The sequence below is a fragment of the Nymphalis io genome, chromosome 6, assembly GCF_905147045.1.
Source record: "Nymphalis io chromosome 6, ilAglIoxx1.1, whole genome shotgun sequence".
Classification (NCBI taxonomy): Eukaryota; Metazoa; Arthropoda; class Insecta; order Lepidoptera; family Nymphalidae; genus Nymphalis; species Nymphalis io.
In genome coordinates, this window is record NC_065893.1 from 7,426,636 (window position 1) to 7,447,225 (window position 20,590).

General features: G+C 32.5%; 1 protein-coding gene across 3 annotated transcripts; it reads left to right on the plus strand.

Moving 5' to 3' along the window:
• The first annotated feature begins 26 nt into the window (after positions 1-26).
• On the plus strand, positions 27-14,896 carry LOC126768943 (F-box only protein 28). 3 transcript variants are annotated; one of them, XM_050487422.1, is made up of 8 exons: positions 27-168; positions 457-761; positions 1,113-1,361; positions 1,575-1,770; positions 5,708-5,924; positions 6,167-6,365; positions 9,124-9,237; positions 9,770-14,896. In XM_050487422.1, the coding sequence occupies exons 2-8, from the start codon at positions 486-488 to the stop codon at positions 9,980-9,982; spliced, it is 1,464 nt and encodes a 487-aa protein (XP_050343379.1). In that variant the 5' UTR covers positions 27-168; positions 457-485; the 3' UTR covers positions 9,983-14,896. The 3 variants fall into 3 exon arrangements, with proteins under 3 accessions (XP_050343379.1, XP_050343378.1, XP_050343380.1); XM_050487421.1 differs by having other exon boundaries at positions 37-277; XM_050487423.1 differs by having other exon boundaries at positions 37-168; positions 460-761.
• Positions 14,897-20,590: the final 5,694 nt, after the last annotated feature.

Below are 20,590 nucleotides of genomic sequence, written 5' to 3' on the forward strand. Positions count from 1 at the left end.
GTATGATTGAATGGATTGTGGAACGTTTTCTCTCGAACCGAACTCCAACAAACAAAAAAATATTACTTGTGAAAGCATAGCGCTGTTGGTACAATTGCGTCTTATTTTAATATCTATTAATATAATAATTCATTTTTAAAGAAACAAACCATGTGCATGAACTCTTGAGTGAGTGTATTACTTGAAATATTATAGTTTATAATGATGCATAATATTTGTACTCACTTGAATACTCAAGTGACCCAGCCAGCAATGGCCACCATTTTAGAATCGTTCGGTAGTGCTTTAAATTCTTTTTTTAAAGATTTATAAATTGTGTTATTGTATTAATTGTGTATAATGATTATTAAGCTTCTATATTTTATAATTTAGAAAAAAAAAGTTTTTTGTTCTATTAAAATATTTTGATTAATCTTGCTATAAGTGCGAACTTGCTATAGGAGAAAGTTTTTTCAGAAGTAATTGTATAAAAATAATCGAGCAAGATGGTGTCGACTAGGCAGATGAGTAGTATCGGAGGTGGCAATGGGAGTAACGATGGTCCTGGGCCATCTCATGCAGAGCCTGTAACCGTAGCGCGGGTAACACGCCACTCTAGTGCTTTGCTCCCTGGGGGCTCCTCGCCACACGGTTTCTCCAATAAAAATACTATAGTACCGGCACCTAAGACGTATTCAACTAATTTGCTGGATTTGCCTATCGAAGTTTTAGAAAAAATATTTCGCAATTTGGGATTCAAAAGTGTCTCGCACCTTAGAATGGTAAATATATTTTTCGTATTGTATATCGTACATATTATATTTGAATGGTTGAGTTAGTTTTTATATAACCTTTATTTAAAAACTTGTTTTTTTGCTGTACAATTCGGTAACCCAAAAGTACTTTAGAATTAAGGGTCACATGAGGAGGTGAGATTAATAGTCGTGACTGATTAGTGCTCTTCGACTTTTTCGAAACTAAAATCTCGACTATTTTTACTATTGCAGTTATATGTGCAATTATTATTACATAAAAAAAAAACCTTAGAAAATAAAAAATGAAGTCATTGACCTTATTATATAATTGCATATAAAAAATAAAAATGAATCACACCGTAAATTATATTTTTTTAGGTTAATCGGCAATTCAACACTGTATGTAGTAGCATTCTAAATTCAACATTTCAACGGTTACAAAATCAGATGCTTCATAGATTTCAAGCAATCAAAGCTAAAATGCCACGCAGAGAGTCTGCACGAAGGAGCCACCCACTTGCTTGTGAATCTGATATTATTGAAACTCTGCACATGAGATTGAGCTTATTACAAATGACATTTGGCAAGCACATTGAAAGGAAACACTGTTGTTTTTTCCCAGGGGAGGTAATTGTACATACTTTAGTTTATAATTTAATTTTATAAAAATGGTTTTGTATTATTTATATCTATAATAAAAGTAATTTATGTATAATTTGATTTCATATGCATTATTAGCAATTATATCTAAATAATTATAAGAAAAAATTCAAATATATAACATAATTACAAATTCTTATAACTAAAAATATATATGTTAATAATATAAGCACATTTTAGATTCTTGATGAAGTATACAGTATTTTATCTTATCTGAAAACAACAACAAAATTAGCAAGGCCTTACAAAGTAACAGATGAGCTTTTTGATTTAACAACTATGGCAATGGAATATTTTAAAGAACACATTGAGCCAAACTTGCCTGAAATCACATATTTTGGCACGGATTTCTTTGATATCACAACAGCCTTCTCACGTAAGTACATGTTTTATAATGGTTATCTTTTAATATTTGATACTGATTTTTAGTACACACATCATATTGTAAAGGTTTTTTTATTTAACATCCGCTATTTATATAATAGTAGTTTCATTAATATACTATTATATGATACTAGTGAAGCCATGATTAAATTATCAATTAATTCTTCCAGAGGAATAGTCTAGTCTTAATGAATATATTTATTATTATCTATTATTTTAATAATATATGTTTTAATTTACCAGTCCTTTTATTGTCATTTTTGAATAGTACAAATATACATTCATTATATAATACAAGTATACAGCTATACTATATAAGTTTACTGGTGGTAGAGCTTTGTGCAAGCTCGTCTGGGTAGGTACCACCCACTCATCAGATATTCTACCGCAAAACAGCAGTACTTGGTATTGTTGTGTTCGGGTTTGAAGGGTGAATGAGCCAGTGTAATTACAGGCACAAGGAACATAACATCTTAGTTCCCAAGGTTGGTGGTGCATTGGTGATGAAGGCGATGGTTAACATTTCTTACAATGCCAATGTCTAAGGGCGTTTGGTGACCACTTACCATCAGGTGGCCCATATGCTCGTCCGCCTATTCTATAAAAAAAAAGCAAATTATAGCCAATGATCATGTAACCACTGAATTTTAATCCTTACTAATATAAAGTGAAGTTGTTTGCCTGTTGCTTACACTTTCACATTTGAACTACTCAACCGATCTTCATGAAATTTTGCATACACATTGCCAGGGGTACAGAAAGGGATATAGCATAGCTAATAACTGCACTCCCCTTACCCTCACCCGCGGTTGAAGCAGTGGGCGAAAATTAGTTACATAATAAGGAAAATAACATTGTATAAAACTGATTATAAGATATTATTCCATTAAAATTTTAAACATAATATTGCTTTGTGTGGACAACATATTAACGAAATATATCATACCACGTTTCAGTATTATTGTTAATTAACTTTGAAAGTAACCTCTAAAATTTAGATTGATACTAAGATGATACAGCAGAAAATACTATTGCATTATAAATAACTAATGAAAGAATGATTCATAGTTACCTAAATTTGTTTAAATAAATTTATTGGTTGTTAAATTATGTAATTCAAATTATTGTTTAAAAATGAAACCATCATAATGATACATAATCATGCAATCATGAAATTAGTTGAATTTATGAGAAATCAAAAAATCCCATACTGTTTATATAGCCGAAAGGGTTAATTCTGCACTTTTTATTTTTTAAATAGACGTTTTTGATGTAATTGGTTTTGTGTTTAGTGAATTTGGTTTAATCCAATATTCTAATTCTCGTAATGTCTTTACTTATTTCGCTACCCGTTATTTCGATATAAAGCGATTATTATCTCGAGAAAATTTTTATTCAATGAAATATAAGCATTCGCCTATTGATCTATTCGTCCGTACCGTCTTAATGCGCTCGACATTTTTCTAAATTTACTAGTTTTAGAGAGCAATATTTATCTATCACGATAATTTTGTTTTTATTTATCTATGATTATTGTGTAATTTTAATGTCAAAGTTGACAGTGAAATTACATTATATAGCTCTACATAATATATATGCACTACAAACAGTTTTTATTTCTTTTGATTGGAATAGACTATAAAAACAATTAAAATGTTAAGACGGGTAAATGCTATAATTCCAAAAAGTGTACAAGATAGATAATAAATATTAATCATACTAGATACATTTATTTGAATGACACTTTTTCTTCCTAAACAACTTCTATATTAATGCATATTTTTATGCAAAATTATTACAAAATTGATCAAGTAGTTTTACCAACGCAGCCTGATGTCATATTTGGATTATCAGTTCTCAATAAGCCATCCACGTATTATATCAAATTCATTTGTAATGTTTATAATCCAAAATATTTGAATCAAATACAGGGAATAACTTTATACTGTTTTAAATTCCAGCAAAAACTGTGAAATCAAAACGTATGAACCAGATTGTAGAAAGTAATAAAGGTACCCCCTTTCCAGCACCCTTCCTATCCTATTCCAAATAAGTTATTACGGGATTTATTCGATCATAATCGACAAATTTATAATTTTACAATAGTCTATAACACAGAAACTAGTTACCTAGACCTGAACATATTTTTTAAATATAGCGATTTTACCTAACGAAAAAGAGGCATGTCATTTTTTTAAATCAAATAATTCTGCTGTTTTTATAAAAGATCTAAACGTCAATCAAAGTGGAAAACGTTAGTACATGATAAAGCACACTTATATTTATTTCGCTTAGCATTAGCATTAGCGATTTCGGTCACGGCGGCCAATCTCAAGAGAGATTAGCCAACTACGCAGGAGATATTATAGTGCACAAGTGTGTGCGCAAACACAGGTGCACTCTCTATTCCTTAACTCTTATAATCCGATGGGACGGCAATCCGACACGACCGGAAAGAGTTCAGGCGCAGAACCAACGGCTTTACGTGCTTTCCGAGGCACGGGAGTGTTCACACTTCCAACTTCCAGACTCCGGGTTGCTACTGAGAATTTTCTGACAGAAAAACCCAATAACTTTTTATTGGCCCGACCTGGGAATTGAACCCAGGACCCGGAGTATTGACATTGATATAAATCAAGCCACTAGAGCAACGAGGCAGTCAAAATCCATTCCTGAATACGTATGTTGTAGACGATGAAAAAGTGGGACGACATACGACATAATATACCCATTTTTAAATAACATATCCCTGGATAAATCTTAATATCCTCATTATAATATTCCAATCGTTTACATACAATTATTCCAATTGCATGTAAACGATTGGAATATTTGTATGTATAACTTTATAACATACCGTAAAGTTACAATATGTTTACGTACATATTCAAACGTGGCGTTGCTTAACAATAATATTTACTGTACTCGAAAAACTAGATGATTTGCTTATTGGACTTTGATGTTTTAATGTTTTAAAACTTAACGATCCATGAGGTGATGGTTTCAAATAGTAAGTCATAACGACAAAAAATGCACGATCACTCAAAATCAGTTGTTCTATTTTTGCTTTGACTGTGGTGTAACGGTAATAACAAAATAGACAAAAAATAACGATGGTTATTGTATACTATCCGTGATTCTATTTGGAACTGGAAAATTGTATTGTCGTGAAATAAATTTACGTTGTTTAGTTTATTCCTTCGAGTTAATTAGAGACAAAGTTTATTTAGGTACAGAAAATTAATAATGGGTGGAAAGAAATTATGACTGCGGAAAAATCCCTATTTTTTTTAATCAGCGTCATACTATACCATAAAAATGTTAATTTAAATTTATAGTACTTTTGTACTACAATTTCTATTCATGCACTTTTCTTTATGTAAAATATTATTGCAATCGAAATATAAACATGAGCAAGACAGCTAAGCAAAAACGTTATTACCTGATTAAGTGTCATGGGGATATGTATTATACAATATTAGATGCGAGGGATTCTTGAAGTGAGAGATTCTTTTTTTTTTGTGATTTCGATAAACATGATAGTAATCACATTGTTTGAATCTACATTTAAGTTACATAGAGCGGTAATCAAGTTTTCTTGTTTGATTCAATTACATCTTGTATAGGTCATTATAATATAAAACTATACATAAACTAATTTAAATAGACCAGACAAATTTTAGGTATTTTATATATTTAAGGATATCGTATCTTGCTACTTAAAGTTGATAAATATTATAATGAATAATTCTTTTTATAATTTACATTCATTAAAAAAATGTTCTTTTTAATCATAAAAAGCATTATTTTCCAGGCATACATACCTGGCATAATATTGTTTACATGCATTAGCATGTATTTTAATTACAAACTATTTTCTCTAGTATTTATAACTTATACATTTTATTTTATTGAATATGTTTCTTCAGCGGGTGAGAGCAGTAAATCTTACATTTGCTTGGACTCCCCGCCGCCCAGCGGGTTTGAGTCGTCGTCCCAGCAGGCGGGCGGTGCGTCCACGTCCGAGCGACGCGTGTCGTCGCTCAACCTCTACATGGAGGAGAGCTTACCGCCCTCCCCGCCCCCACCGCAGAGCAATATGGTCTTAAGGAAAAGAATACACCGTATTAAACAAGGCATGAAGAAGTAAGAACTAGTTTCGATAGTTGAATTAATTGCGTTGCAAGTAAATTGTTTACGTTGTATGTGATATATAGTATATTAATAGATTAACGGCTTGTTGAATTTCAATACACAAAAAGATACAAAGACTTTTCGTTTATAAAGATTTTCGTACCAATTGTTTAATATGACAGACAGCAAGAATGTGGTTTAGAGGCATATATCATTTATTTATAAATTGTCAATAGTTTATAAATGATTTTCAGGTACAACGATCAGTTATCTGCATTGAGAAGTGATCTTCGGAGTTGTAAACGTAAGACAGCCCTTCAGCAGAAACAAATAGCAGAACAACAAAAACAGATTGCGGAACAACAAAAGCAAACTTTAGAGTATGCTAATCGATTAGATGACTATGACAAAAAGAATGAGGAAACAAGTCGGAAATTTCAAACTTTACTACAGGTAAAGTATTACTGGAAATTTTGTGTATATTGGGTTGCCATCTTTTTTTTTTTTTTATATTCGCCGGGAGGGCAAATGACTACTCCACCTGATGGTAAGTGGTAGTAGAGTCCAAACGCGACGACGGCCAGTACTCCGCCTTGCCGGCCCGCAAGATGCCTCTTCACTCCTCGTTTGAAGGAACCCGGGTTGTAAGAGGAGGGGAACACGTGAGCTGGTAAGGAATTCCATTTTTTAGAAGTGCGACAAAGAAAGGAGTTGCCAAATTTCTTTTTTCGCGATGGAATTGATGTCACAGTTAGGCGGTGACATCGAGAACCAGCTCGCGTGGACTTAAGAAGGAAGGGGGAAGCAGGAATTAGAGAGAATAATTCCTCAGAGCACTCGCCGTGATACAGTCGATAGAAAGCGCTCAGTGCTGCTATCTCACGACGCAATTGTAAAGGTTCAAGGGTGTTTGTGACCTTTACGTCGCCAATAATGCGTACGGCACGTCGCTGCAACCGGTCCAAGGCCTCAAGTAGGTACTTAGCGGAGCCATCCCAAAGGTGTGAGCAATATTCCACGCAAGACTGTACCTGTGTTTTGTACAGCAGGCACAGTTGTTGTGGTGTGAAAAAACGCCGCACCTTGTTCAGAACTCCGAGTTTCCGTGAAGCTGTTTTTATAACAGCCTCGATGTAATCCCTTGGACTAAGGTCGCAGCGAACGTCAATCCCCAGCATGGCGATTTTGCTTTGCATCACCAGCGGAGTACCACAGAGGGAGGGAAGAGGGGAAAATGTTGACTTTTTCGCCGTGAGAGCGCATACCTGTGTTTTCTTGGCATTAAACTCAACAAGATTGTCAGAGCCCCATTTGGCGATGAGCTTAGAATGTATTAAGAGCGGGCTATCACAAAATTAGCGCTACGACTCCATCGGGCTCTTGAGTATCTAGCTATCCACCCGCGGCTTCGCTCGTGTACATTATTATAGTATTTTTTTAGAATAGCAATCCCCCATTTTAAGGAATTTACTAATATTAGAAATATTAGTAATTTACCTCACACATTAAACAAAGGTGAGGTTTGAACCTGGAACTTGTGTGCTCGTAAACTGTAAACTGCGGAACACATTATATGGCTATTTATTTTTGCTTTTTGTATTTTTTATTTATTTTACTTAATAAAAAAATTGATCTATCATACGTGAACAGAATAGGCAGTCGTGCTATACAGTTCACACTATCGTTTGGCGCTCAAAAATTCAGCACGGGTTCTACCTCCAAAAGCGCTCGCGCAGTACTGAATTCAATGTTGTTTTTTTTAAGACTTTTTATTAGTTGTTTTTTCAATTATTAATAAATTATATAATATTTATAATTCTTTAGAAGTTTTTACGTTAATTTTGGTATAATTTTTTCTTAATAATAATTATACATATATTAAAGTGAAATTCACAATTATTTCGGACCATTTTTCATGTCTTTGAATGCGATTTTATTTATCGTTAATTCACATAAATATCTACATTTTCGGCGTCAAATTGGTCAGCACTGTAGTTCAATCTAGTAATAAGTAAATTGTATAAATAAATTTTTATTATTAATAAAAATAGTATTTAATCGTAGTTTATTGGCTATATTTATAGGGAATAAAAATATCGTATTTATTTTATCTTTCGTCAGCTATGATTGACAAGTGTAGAGTGTCATCCGGGTATATATAGACGATTATATATTATTTATTATAACGATTTTACATTATTATTTGAACAAGGAGAAGTGGTATGAGTGACTTATTATTCTATATAACAATACTTAAACAGTACTATAGTATATTATAATACACAGAAACTAATTATATACTAATAAATATTAGTATATAATTAGTTTCTGTGTATTATAAAGCTGGGCTAAAGGCCTCCTCTCCTCATTTTGAGGAGAAGGTTTGGAGCTTATTCCACCACGCTGCTCCAATGTGGGTTGGTGGAATACACATGTGGCAGAATTTCAGTGAAATTAGACACATGCAGGTTTCCTCACGATGTTTTCCTTCACCGTAAAGCACGAGATGAATTATAATCACAAATTAAGCACATGAAAATTCAGTGGTGCTTGCCCGGGTTTGAACCCACGATCATCGGTTAAGATTCACGCGTTCTTACCGCTGGGCCATCTCGACTTTTTTTTTTTTAAATAAATATTAAGTCATAATATATCACATACAATCAATCAATGTAAAGGATTATAGTTCTATTATATATAATAGATTGTACATTCGACCAGTCAAGCCAACAGAGTCATGCCATTGAGGATTAATTTAAGGCTTAGTCTTAATATTAATTATCTAAGTGACTACTCCGTTTCGGACTGCAATCATAGCAACAAGCTACGAAAGCCAATTGAAGAGGATTTTTGTCAAGAGAGAGTGCTAATGTATTCACTTTGCAAGAGCTTTGGACCAATATTCTTTAAGGGGGTTACCTTTTTTTTTTGAAGAGGAATCATTTATGTTTTCTTCCAGGCATCTTAATTGCTTATTTAATTTGATTATGTACTTAAGATGCGCAAAAAAATTATTAAATATGGAAACGATTTGATGGACCCACGGCTGGCCTACCTACCTGTGACGCCAATTAGATTAGGTTGATTGGTGCATCAGTAAATAAATATTTTTAAAGTATCTTAAGACGATAGAAATAATTAAAACAGACTTAATTGTTCAGACAGTTTTTATTTTATACTGATAATAAATAAATAAATTGTAAATTTGCAGGAGCTGAATAAGTGCAAAACGGAGCTGCAGTATTGGCGCTCGCGCTCGCCCGCCGTGCCGCCGCTCTGCGCCGAGTGCGGCGCCTCGCTGCGACTCTCGCCGGCGCTGGCGCAGGTCTGCCAAATAATATAAATACTTTACTGGTCGAAGTGTCTTCCATTCATTAATGAAAATGAGAATGATTTAAAATCATTCTCGTTTTCATATAGCTTGTGAGGAACATAAGATATTTCTTATTTGTTAATTTTTATCGCCTTCGAATTTTTCAAAGGAGATAATAAGCGAGAACTATCAAATTCTTAGATTTTTATATACAGCATATATAAAAATAACTAACTAGATTTTAAGTGGTCACCTCTCCCCATAGAAGGTAGTACACACAATAATCTATTGTATTATTATCAAAGCAATTGCCAACCTTAGCATCTGAGATATTATGTTAATTGTACTTGTAATTATACTGGCTCATTCACCCTCAAAAATATTAACACAGACACTATATTGTCAAATATAATGTTTTAGATTTTTGTGTTTTGGTTTAAACGGTTAATAAATTAAAATCAACAATGACCAAGATATAAATGTACTTATTCAATACATAATATTATATAGAGTTATTACATAGAGTTCACGTGTCTTATTTCAGTGGGCGGCGGGTTCGAGTGCGGACGCGAGCGAAGAGACGGCGGGCGGCAGCAAGGACTGCGCGGACGCAGCCATGGACACCCCCACGGAGACCAAGCCTGAGCCGCGAGACGTCGACGACAACACGCACACGCCGCCCACGCGCCGTCGCGCCTCGGCCGACGCCACGCCCGACCGCAAGAAACGCCGCCTCACTAGACCTAGGAAGCTATGAAAACGACATGACCATCGACGTCGAGGCATGCGACTGCTCACCGTCGACGCTTCATCGAACTTATATTCTACTGTTAGTGCTAGAGATGGTATATAAAGAGTGAGTACCCTACAGGAGAGAATAAAAACTGATTATTATTTCTTTTCTCTCTGCCCTTTCAATGGTAACTAATGTTTACAACAAAGCATCAAATTCAGGGATAAAAAATCACTAAAAATCGACTTTTTACAATTTAAATTGGAACTTTTCTTTTTTATATGCGACTATTATTATATTTGTACTAACAGTAGTGTATGTGTTGCGTTATTTTGGTATTTGTAATTAATTTACTTTAGTACATACTTTATGGAAACGAATCGTATGACTAATTAGTAAAAATAGTGCACTTTCAGAGTTGTGCTGCAATGTCGACTTACTAATGTTCTTTCTATAAAAGATGGAAGTACTTATAACATTAAATCGTATCATGCTTTGTGTGTAATACGACAATTTTTCGTTTCTACAATATACTCGGGAGTTCTGTAAGAGAAAATGGCGTATATATTCACTCAATAATTAGAAAAAGCTTAGAAACCCTTTTATAAGTTATAAAATGTTAGAAATAAGTATTCGTTTCTCAAATTTTGAAAGCATATAAAAATTCAGATGATTTTTTTGTAACTTTAGTTAAAATATAATTAGATTTTTTTCCAGAAGGTCAGATATTTATTTTATTCTTCAGTATATTAATAGACCAGGAAAGGTTAAAGTAAAATTATGAAATCTTGCAATAGAAATTTAGCGTTATAAAAATATAATATTTAAAAATAAAATGACACAAGGGATAATATGTTTTAACTAAATGTTTAGTGGCCTATTGGCATTGTATATGTATATTACATAAGGCATGTGTCACTCTACAATCGCTCCAATAAAACGAAAGTGACCACAAACTATCTAGTGGTCCAATCTGATTATTAATTGACTAAATAGTGATTTCAATTAATGGATCAGAAATATTCGATAGAATAAACATAACTATTATTAGTGTTTTTAATTCTATGACTTAGTTAATTTGCTAAACAACATATTGGTAAAAGTCTAAAATATAAAAAAGGTTGTGGTTTTCAAAATAATTTTATACAAAACTATAAAATTTTTTTTAATAATATGTTCATGCTTAACTTTAAAATTGTGATTTTTTTCTTCTACAGAAACCAGTATACGTCTTGAATGTAATTTAGTTAACTTAATGTAGAAACGATCATATTAAAGCACACTACTATGTATTAAGAAAGCAATATCAAAAAAAAATAATTTATAAAAATATTTTAGTTATAATATATCAAGCCGAATTTCAAAACGTTGTTTATTGCGAAAATAAATGCGAAATTAGCAATACAATATATAATGAACAATGTTTAAACCATGCTAGATAAACAGTTTATTGAAATGGGTCTTAATTATTAAACTTTAACATGGATGGACCGAAAAAATATTACGAACAGTATTTTCATTCGTATAGTATGAAAAATCGGAGATACAAAAGATATTCCAATTAGTGAAGTTTAATATAATAACAGTAGCTAGCTCAGTTAAATCATACTTGACTAAAATGCTATATTAATTCTAATTAGGTTTGTTAATATAAGTTTGTAATGCTGTTAAAAAATTTAAAAACAACTAGATTTGTTTTAATATTAGAAATGCATTATAATAATATTTAGTTAAGATTCGTTTTACAGCCCTTGTTTACATCTGTGAATAGAGTTAGGAGGTGGAATGTTTTTTATTTGTAAATATTTTTAACATAAAATCTCTTGTGAAATGTACAAATAGCTTATATTTATGATCGTATAAATATACAATTTTAAAGTAAATATTTTGTGACATGGTGTATAGTTAAAAGTTAAAAGAATGATGCCGCATATAGTTATTTTCCCAAACATATGTGTTACATACATGTATGCGCGGGCTTCAAGTCACTTATTCTAAACACATATCAAAATAAATTCCGATATAAGTCTCTGTTAAAGTCAGTCATGCTGGTATCAAACACGCACAATTAGTAACATGTATAATGAAACATTTGAGTTTATTGTTAAAATATGTTTTTGTGGATTCACCTTTAATTTTACGAATACTTAGCATTAGAAAATATTATATTTTTATATTTATCGATATTATAATTTCATTGCGGTCCTACGTTTTATAATACGTTGTAATTATAATAGAACACTGGTGGTAGGGCTTTGTGCAAGCTCGTCTGGGTAGGTACCACCCACTCATCAGATATTCTACCGCAAAACAGCAATACTTGGTATTGTTGTGTTCCGGTTTGAAGGGTGAGTGAGCCAGTGTAATTACAGGCACAAGGGACATAAAATCTTAGTTCCCAAGGTTGGTGGCGCATTGGATATGTAAGCGATGGTTGACATTTCTTACAATGCTAATGTCTAAGAGCGTTGGTGACCACTTACCATCAGGTGGCCCATATGCTCGTCCGCCTTCCTATTCTATAAAAAAAAAAAAAAAGAATAAGGCTTACGAGACGAAAGTATAACTCATGTAAGAAATCACTTGTGCAGGATGAGATGCTTTTTGACAATAAGAATTTTCACTTACCAGCTCTACCACAGTACGAAACATGCCTTAGAATTTACCTATTGTTGTATTTTAGTTTACGACATTAGATAGGCAAAAAAAAGGCAAAGGAGAAATATATTTTCATGTTCTGTATGTAAATCTACATCGAGGTAAATTGCTTACGCGTGTTCAAAATATGGCTTGTAGTCGAGTGCTACTGAATACCTTTGCCATGTTATATTTTTGTATATAGTTACTATTGTACATACTATGTATGCTGTGTGTAGAACTGTAGATTGTTTCACATTGCTAGAGTGATAAGGCTTATTTATAAAGTGAAAAATAATAGATATGTCTAGTATTGAATATTATAAAAAATTTGTGAAAACAATGAAACATCGGTTGATTATAGAATCGAGGTATCAAATTTTGTTACTTCTGTTTATAAAATCGGTTGTAAGTTACAAATTGTAATGCTAAATAATTTCTTGTGCAATAATAATTTTGTGGCTCGGGCACACTTAGTGTGACATTAAATATAGCATAACACTAGTATAACAATTAGCTACAGCGTAACTTTTCTTAAGGCCGATATTATAGAACTAAATTTGTCGAAATAATCATATACAATCTATTTTGTATCGGTGTTTATATTTATCTTGATTTTTACATTGAAATGAATGCATTGTCTTATTTTTGCTGACACTTAACGAAAACAATTTATTACGAAAATAGCGAAGTGTTCTTCCGTCAGTTTTTTTTTTTATTATTATTAATTTAAAAGATTAGAATAATTATCAGATTGTATGTCACAATTGATTAATGATTTATTCTTTCAGTGGTCAACTACAAATAAGTACACTACGTATATAACAAATTAAAATAATATTTCCGACATTAATAGCCTCAGTATTTGAATTAGGTGCATCGTTGCTTAAGCTAAGCTAATTTAAGCTGCGCGCAAGGTTTTACCCGTGTTCATTTCGATCATAACGTGCCCTTTTCAAAGCATAATAAATACTTGCCTACATTTCGCCAGATTCGTTGCATTTATGGTTTCTGCTCAGCTTGTTAGCTCGTTTTATGAAATAAATCCTAAAAGGTAATACATATAAAGGGGAAAAAATCAGGGTAGTTGACTCGAGATTAGGTCATAACAATACGAACTGCAATTTTTTATAGATATATATAGATATGTCTCTGTTTCATACTTGGTTCGACGTTAGTAAGTTAGGAAACTGGTATCGACTAGCTTATTATAATACATGTTTATATTTAAAATCATCGGGAACACATAAACCCTTCGATCGCCATTTCCTAAACTGCACCAAAGATTCGTTTCAGTATTTCACGTCTTGTAACTTCAGTTTTGTTGTCTTCCTTGTTTTAAAGGCATGTGTTTATACGGGTTTAAACGCACACAAAAGCAACCCGCAATAAAATTAAAAAACGTTATTCCAAAGCCTTTAATTTAACGAATATTGATGGGTACCTCAAATATCACTGCTTAATCGTCTGCCCTTGACACGAGATAATTTAAACGACAATAATATTTAGATTACTTTTAGATTTCAAAAGTTTATATTAAAGGTGAATGTTACAAATGCTTTATTTAATCATAATTTAGCCAATTTTAGTTTGTCGTGTATATATTATATTATAATAGAATAAGTAGCCCATTTTGAAATAATTTCTGAACTCGCAATTTATTTGTGAACACGAATTCGTTACTAAGGTTATAGAAGTTTATAATATTCTTCCGTTTATTTTATGTTTAATGTGGCTATTGTGTGATGTGTAAGTTCTGTAGAGGTCTATAAAGTTAAAATAGATGTTTATACATACCTGTAAATTATTCAAAAGTCAACAAAGATTGTAGACTTTAAATCATAATATTAAATAAAGTAAAGAGGTATTACTAATTTAATACATGTTGTGCCTAAATTAAATTATATATTACTTACTACGCTTGCTTAATTCAGGTTATAATTGAGTTCAAATATCAAGATCAGAATCAAATTTGTATACTGAATTGCTTATATTTATTGTAAAATTTGCTTCAATAGTGCAATAAATGAGTATATCCATTGAATGGTATTTTTTGTGGCAAATTTTCGATTTTTCGATAATAAAATTACAAATGCGATTTTAGGGCTGTAAAAGTTTAGGTTAAAAAATTCTGTTATTTGAAAATGTAAGTGCACAGAAAGTATGGCAAAAATGTTGTGTTCCGATAGTGTGTACAACCAGCAAGACTGTCAATTGCTGTATATATATATCCTTATAATACGATAGTTTTACTATAAAGTATTTTTATTAGACGAAAATAAAATAAATGTGTGAAATCCATTATTTCTTTCATTCTTTATCAAACCTTACTAAGTATTAATTTTGAGTATTACAAATATACCTACCGTTTTACTATATATTTCATAAAATTTAGTCTCACAGTTCTTATGGATGGGAATTTCTAATTAGATATATTACCAATTATCTGCTGCTGTATGTTTGAAATATCCCATCAAAAACATAAATGTAAAATGAGAGCCAAGTTCAATGGTCAGTCCTGAAAATTTATAACAATTTTTTTTTTTATTTAAATTTTTAGATGATATAAAATATTTTATATCATCTAAAAATATCATTTCTTCTTATAACTTAGGATAATATATTGAAGCCTAAGGTCTGACTTGGGTAGTTCTCATATTTAAAAATTTACTAGTTTCTGATTTATTCCTTTGCGTTCACCAACTACCTAGAATTTGAGCTTTTCAGGTCTCCTGGATCTAGGTTAGAGTTTTGATCTATAGGTCAGTCAGTGATAAAGATGACGATTTTTGGACGTTAATATCTAAATAACCGTTTGAGGTGTGTTTATGCAATTTAGAACACATATGTACCTCGCAAGTCTCAATATATAAGCCTGATGACATGCTTATGTGAAATTGTTTTTGAGTGACGAGCTGTTTCGCTATTCAAGTAGCGAAACAAACTTGTCTCTGTCTAAACCATTTGTTACGTAATTTTCGTTCTCTTTCTTGTGTAAGTGAGAAGGAAATCGTCATTGCGTCTATTAGTTTCTCTGTCTACGGTTATGAATGAAGATATTTTGACACATGACATTGACAATGGTTCGGAGTAGGTACAGATAAATCAGCTTGAAAAGCAGCAGTAGTACGTTTATTTAATAAACGCAAAAACTTCTGTAAGCTGATTTGGCTGTAATCGCTTTTTTTTCTCGCTGATAAAACGCGTTTACCTTACAACTCTGAATGTATGTTTTAATATATAACCTATTCTAGAGATAGTGTTATGCACAATTATTAATATTATAATAATAATTCAATCATCAAAATTACTAGGTTTCATTATGCGATAAGGACGAATTTTCATAGAAACTAAAATGAAAATTACTCTTTATAATAGTCTTGTACGCAGTCACTTGGAGTACTGTAGTGTTGTTTGGCGTCCTCATTATGCTCACATATTAAGAATGGAAAGAATTCAGTGTTTGATTTTATTATTATTTTAAGTAGAGGTTTCATTTTGTAAAAATAATAATAAGCTTTTAACATTTAGATATTAAAAGCTTATTATTATATTTACAAAATGAAATTTACAAAATGAAATTATATATTATTTTTTTACACTAATTTATTTATAGTTATTAAGTTAGGCAGTTCCTCTTTTATTATTTTTTCTTATTATTTAGTTTGATAAGTTCGTACTTTGTTATGTTAACAGATGTTTTATTTTTCTCGACTGAAGTGTAATAAGGTGTTTACAGTAATTTACCTCCAGCAATTTTTGTGTTTGCTTTTCAAGGATTTTGCATTACACTGTACAAGTTTTCATATTAAACTATATGTTATTTTAGTGTTTATTTATGTAAAAATCGCTAGCAAACCAAAATATTTTTTTTAATTAAAACTTCCTAGTCACTACCGATAAATAATTGAAATAAAAAAAAACTTACTGTTTAATCGTATTAGGTATTAATGTATTTTGTTAATTTAAATATTCAAACAAAAACATCATCTAATCTGCATCATCATCTGGTTAATGAAGTAAATAACTATTTCACTTCCATAGGATATAACTTGGCAAACAATACACTTAATGAACTTTTCACTTTTCTTGACGGATGTATATGAAGTTAGTTCAGTAATTTTGGACCTAAAGTCTAGATGTGCATCTGTTTGAGACAATATAACTAATGATTTTTTAAAAAAGTAAAAGATATTTTTACTGAGCCTATTGTACATCTAATGTAATATTAGCTTCACAAATGGTGTTTTCACCGACTTGTGCAAAAAAGCAATTGTACCTCCAATATTTAAAACAGGTGTTACTAATGTCCCTTTTAGACCAATATCATTGCTCTCAACCTTGTCAAAAATCATTGAAGAATTAGTAAATAAGCGTTTAACAAAATATCTTAAGTCAAAAAATCTGCTGGGAAGCAATCAATATGGATTTAGGCCTCAAACTTCTACTGAGGATGCAGTGTTGGAACTAACTTCAAAAATATTTAACCATCTTGATATGAGAAAAAAGGTGTATTGGGGTGTTCTCAGGCCTACAGATAGCATTCGACACAGTTTCAGTGCCTATTTTATTGTGTCGCCTTGAAAAGCTAGGTCCGTGGAGTGGCACTAAATTGGTTCAAAGATTATCTAAATAATCGTAGTCAGATTGTTAGGGTGAATATAATAATAAGTGATTCTATGTCCTGTAATTACGGCATTCCTCAGGGCAGTACTTGGGCCCAACGCTATTTCTAACATATATTAATGATCTCTGTAAAATCCCCTTAAATAATGGCGAATTAATGATGTTTGCCGACGACACCGTCCTAATCTTTCATGGATCATCTTGGGAAGATGTCGAAAGAACTACTGAAAAAGGCTTATCCAAGGTTACTGCATGGCTAGAAAATTTATTATTATCCCTTAATATAAATAAAACTAAATATATATGTTTCAAACACTTCATTCACCTTAAATACACACACATTTCCTTGTAATCTTCATTCTGATTGATTCTGCGTTAATACCATCAAGTATCTTGGTATTATGATTGATGAATATTTAAAATGGGATTCTCATATTTCTTTTATATCTAGTCGTGTTAGAAAACTAATTTTTGTTTTCAAAAACCTATGAACAGTGGCTAATTTTTCCTTACTTATTAGAACATACAAAGCACTGGGAGAATCACTAATAAGTTATTGCATATGTGCTTGGGGAGGTGTTGCACAAGTGCAGTTAACCAAGCTAGAAAGAGCAAAGAGAGATGCGTACTAAAGGTACTTATGGCACTTCCAATTCGCCACTCAACCATATTATTGTATGATACAACTGAAGTTTTGAATGTACGTAAGCTATTCATATACCAAATAACACGCAGATTCCATAGTAGCGAAAGTTTAATAACTCAGATTACAGATAAAAGACTAAATAAATGTCCTGTTCCCTTTTTTAAATGCTAAGCTTAACCTTAGGAAATAACAAACAGACAACTAAAGCAATTCATCTTTAAGTACCTGTTGGAACTAAATGACACGAATATAAATAGTTTATTTACACTCTTAAAATTGAATTAAATGCAACACACACACACACACACACACACACACACACACACACACACACACACACACACACACACACACACACGCGCGCGCGCGTCCGCACACACGTACTCATGCTCACATAAGCATTGACATCATATTTGTTCCATTTTATATTTTTTCTTACTTCTCACTTTACACATTTATTTTTTCATGGGAAGCCGAGATGGCCCTGTGGTAAGAACGCGTGAATCTTAACCGATGATCGTGGGTTCAAACCCGGGCAAGCACCACTGAATTTTCATGTGCTTAATTTGTGATTATAATTCATCTCGTGCTTTACGGTGAAGGAAAACATCGTGAGGAAACCTGCATGTGTCTAATTTCACTGAAATTCTGCCACATGTGAATTCTACCAACCCGCATTGGAGCAGCGTGGTGGAATAAGCTCCAAACCTTCTCCTCAAAAAGAGGAGAGGAGGCCTTTAGCCCAGCAGTGGGACATTCACAGGCTGTTACGGGTTACGGGTACATTTATTTTTGTTTTTTGTTCATATAAACGGAAGTGGAGGCCTGGTGTCTTATAGAACAGTTTACCTATTGCAAGCACCAGTTTTCACATTATTTAGCTGATATTTAAATGTTATATGTTAATTTGTAAACTTTTTCTGAAGAAATAAATAAAATATTATTATTATTCTTTTTGGCTTTGAAGACGCACATCTTCCACATATGCTATTTTATAATATTAATCATTATCATTTTATTTTATTATACTTATTAATTTTTTTACTATATTAATTGGTAACCTCATATATGCGTATCAGAGTTTCTGAATATACCTAAACTATCTACAGTAATATTTTTTTTTATTTGCCGGGAGGGCAAATGACTCTACTCTACCTGATGGTAAGTGGTAGTAGAGTCCAAACGCGACGACGGCCAGTACAGACGGGAAAAACGTTCTGCACTAGCCGCCTTCGCCTTGCCGGCTCGCAAGATGCCTCTTCACGCCTCGTTTGAAGGAAAATATTAATATATTTTAACAGTGCGAGAATTGTTAAATGAATTGACATCCCATTAGTGATAATGTAAAGATAAATAATAAGAACCGAGATAGCCCAGTGGCTGAAATGTGCAACTTAACCATCGAATAAAATGTTTCAACATGCAGTGGCGTAGCTATCGTAGGGCCAGGTGCAGTGCACCAGAGCCCCGGAGCTCAGGGGGCCCTCTAACCTCAGCTTTGAAAACATATGAGCATAAAAGAAAAAAAGAAAGCAGGCGCGAGCCTGCTCACAAGATTTTTATTTCTTTTTCTTATGTTTTTAAATGAGCATCAACAATTACAGAACTCCTGATTTAAGATCAGTAGTTTCCTGATTTAAGTCAGGAGGATCTTGGCGCATGTGCTAAAAACACATGAAGAGTCCTCGATAAGCATGTGTGGTTTTTATCGTTATTTCAGTTATTTGGTAGTTTGGATGAGTCCTGGGTTTGGCCAATAAAATGTTATTGGGTTTTTCTGTCAGAAAATTCTCAGTAGCAGCCCGGAGTCTGGAAGTTGGAAGTGTGTACACTCCAGTGCCTCGAAAAGCACGTAAAGCCGTTGGTCCTGCGCCTGAACTCTTTCCGGTCATGTCGGATTGTGAGAGTCCCATCGGATTATGAGAGTTAGGGAATAGACAGTACACTTGCGCACCCACTTGTGCACTATAATATCTCCTGAGTAATTGGTTAATCTCTCTTGAGATTGGCCCCCGTGGCCCCCGTGGCCCCGTCTGGAGGACATTATCTTATTATGAATTAATATTTATTTTATAAGAGTATTAGTATATGATTACCGACAAACTTTACTCTCTACCGCATCATTACCAAACAAAATGTTTAATGGTTTTTTTGTTGAGCTTCCTGCAATCTTTATTATACATTGACAAGCAATATAGGAAAATCTCAGTAAGTACTCCAAATTTCCAAAATCGCTTTTTTCTTTTTATTAATCTCATCTTTATAATAAATAATCTGTATTGTCATGAGCGTCGTTGTTTATTTATTCCCATTTTCTTCTATTTAACACATATAGATTCTACCCCTGATAGAGACGACGTATGGATTTAGCCTACTAGGAATAAGTTGAACTCATTGTTTCCTATTCTTGTTCCTATCTATAATTTTGAAGGCCAATATAAGTTTAAGCTACGCGAAAAGAGAGAATGAGGGCCCGATTCTTTCCTTATGCACCAGGACCATAATCCCTAACTCATATCGTCTCTACTCAAGCAACATGTTATTTAGTCTATTATTATTTTTCTTCAAATTAGTTTTAGTAAATGTTATAGAGGAAAATGAAAATTTACGTCGCAAAAAAACATTACAATGAGTATGGATGCTATAATGAAATTAGCTTAGGAAAATATGAATGCCATTACAGTAGAGAAATGAAGAAATGTTTGTTTATATAATTATTCTAT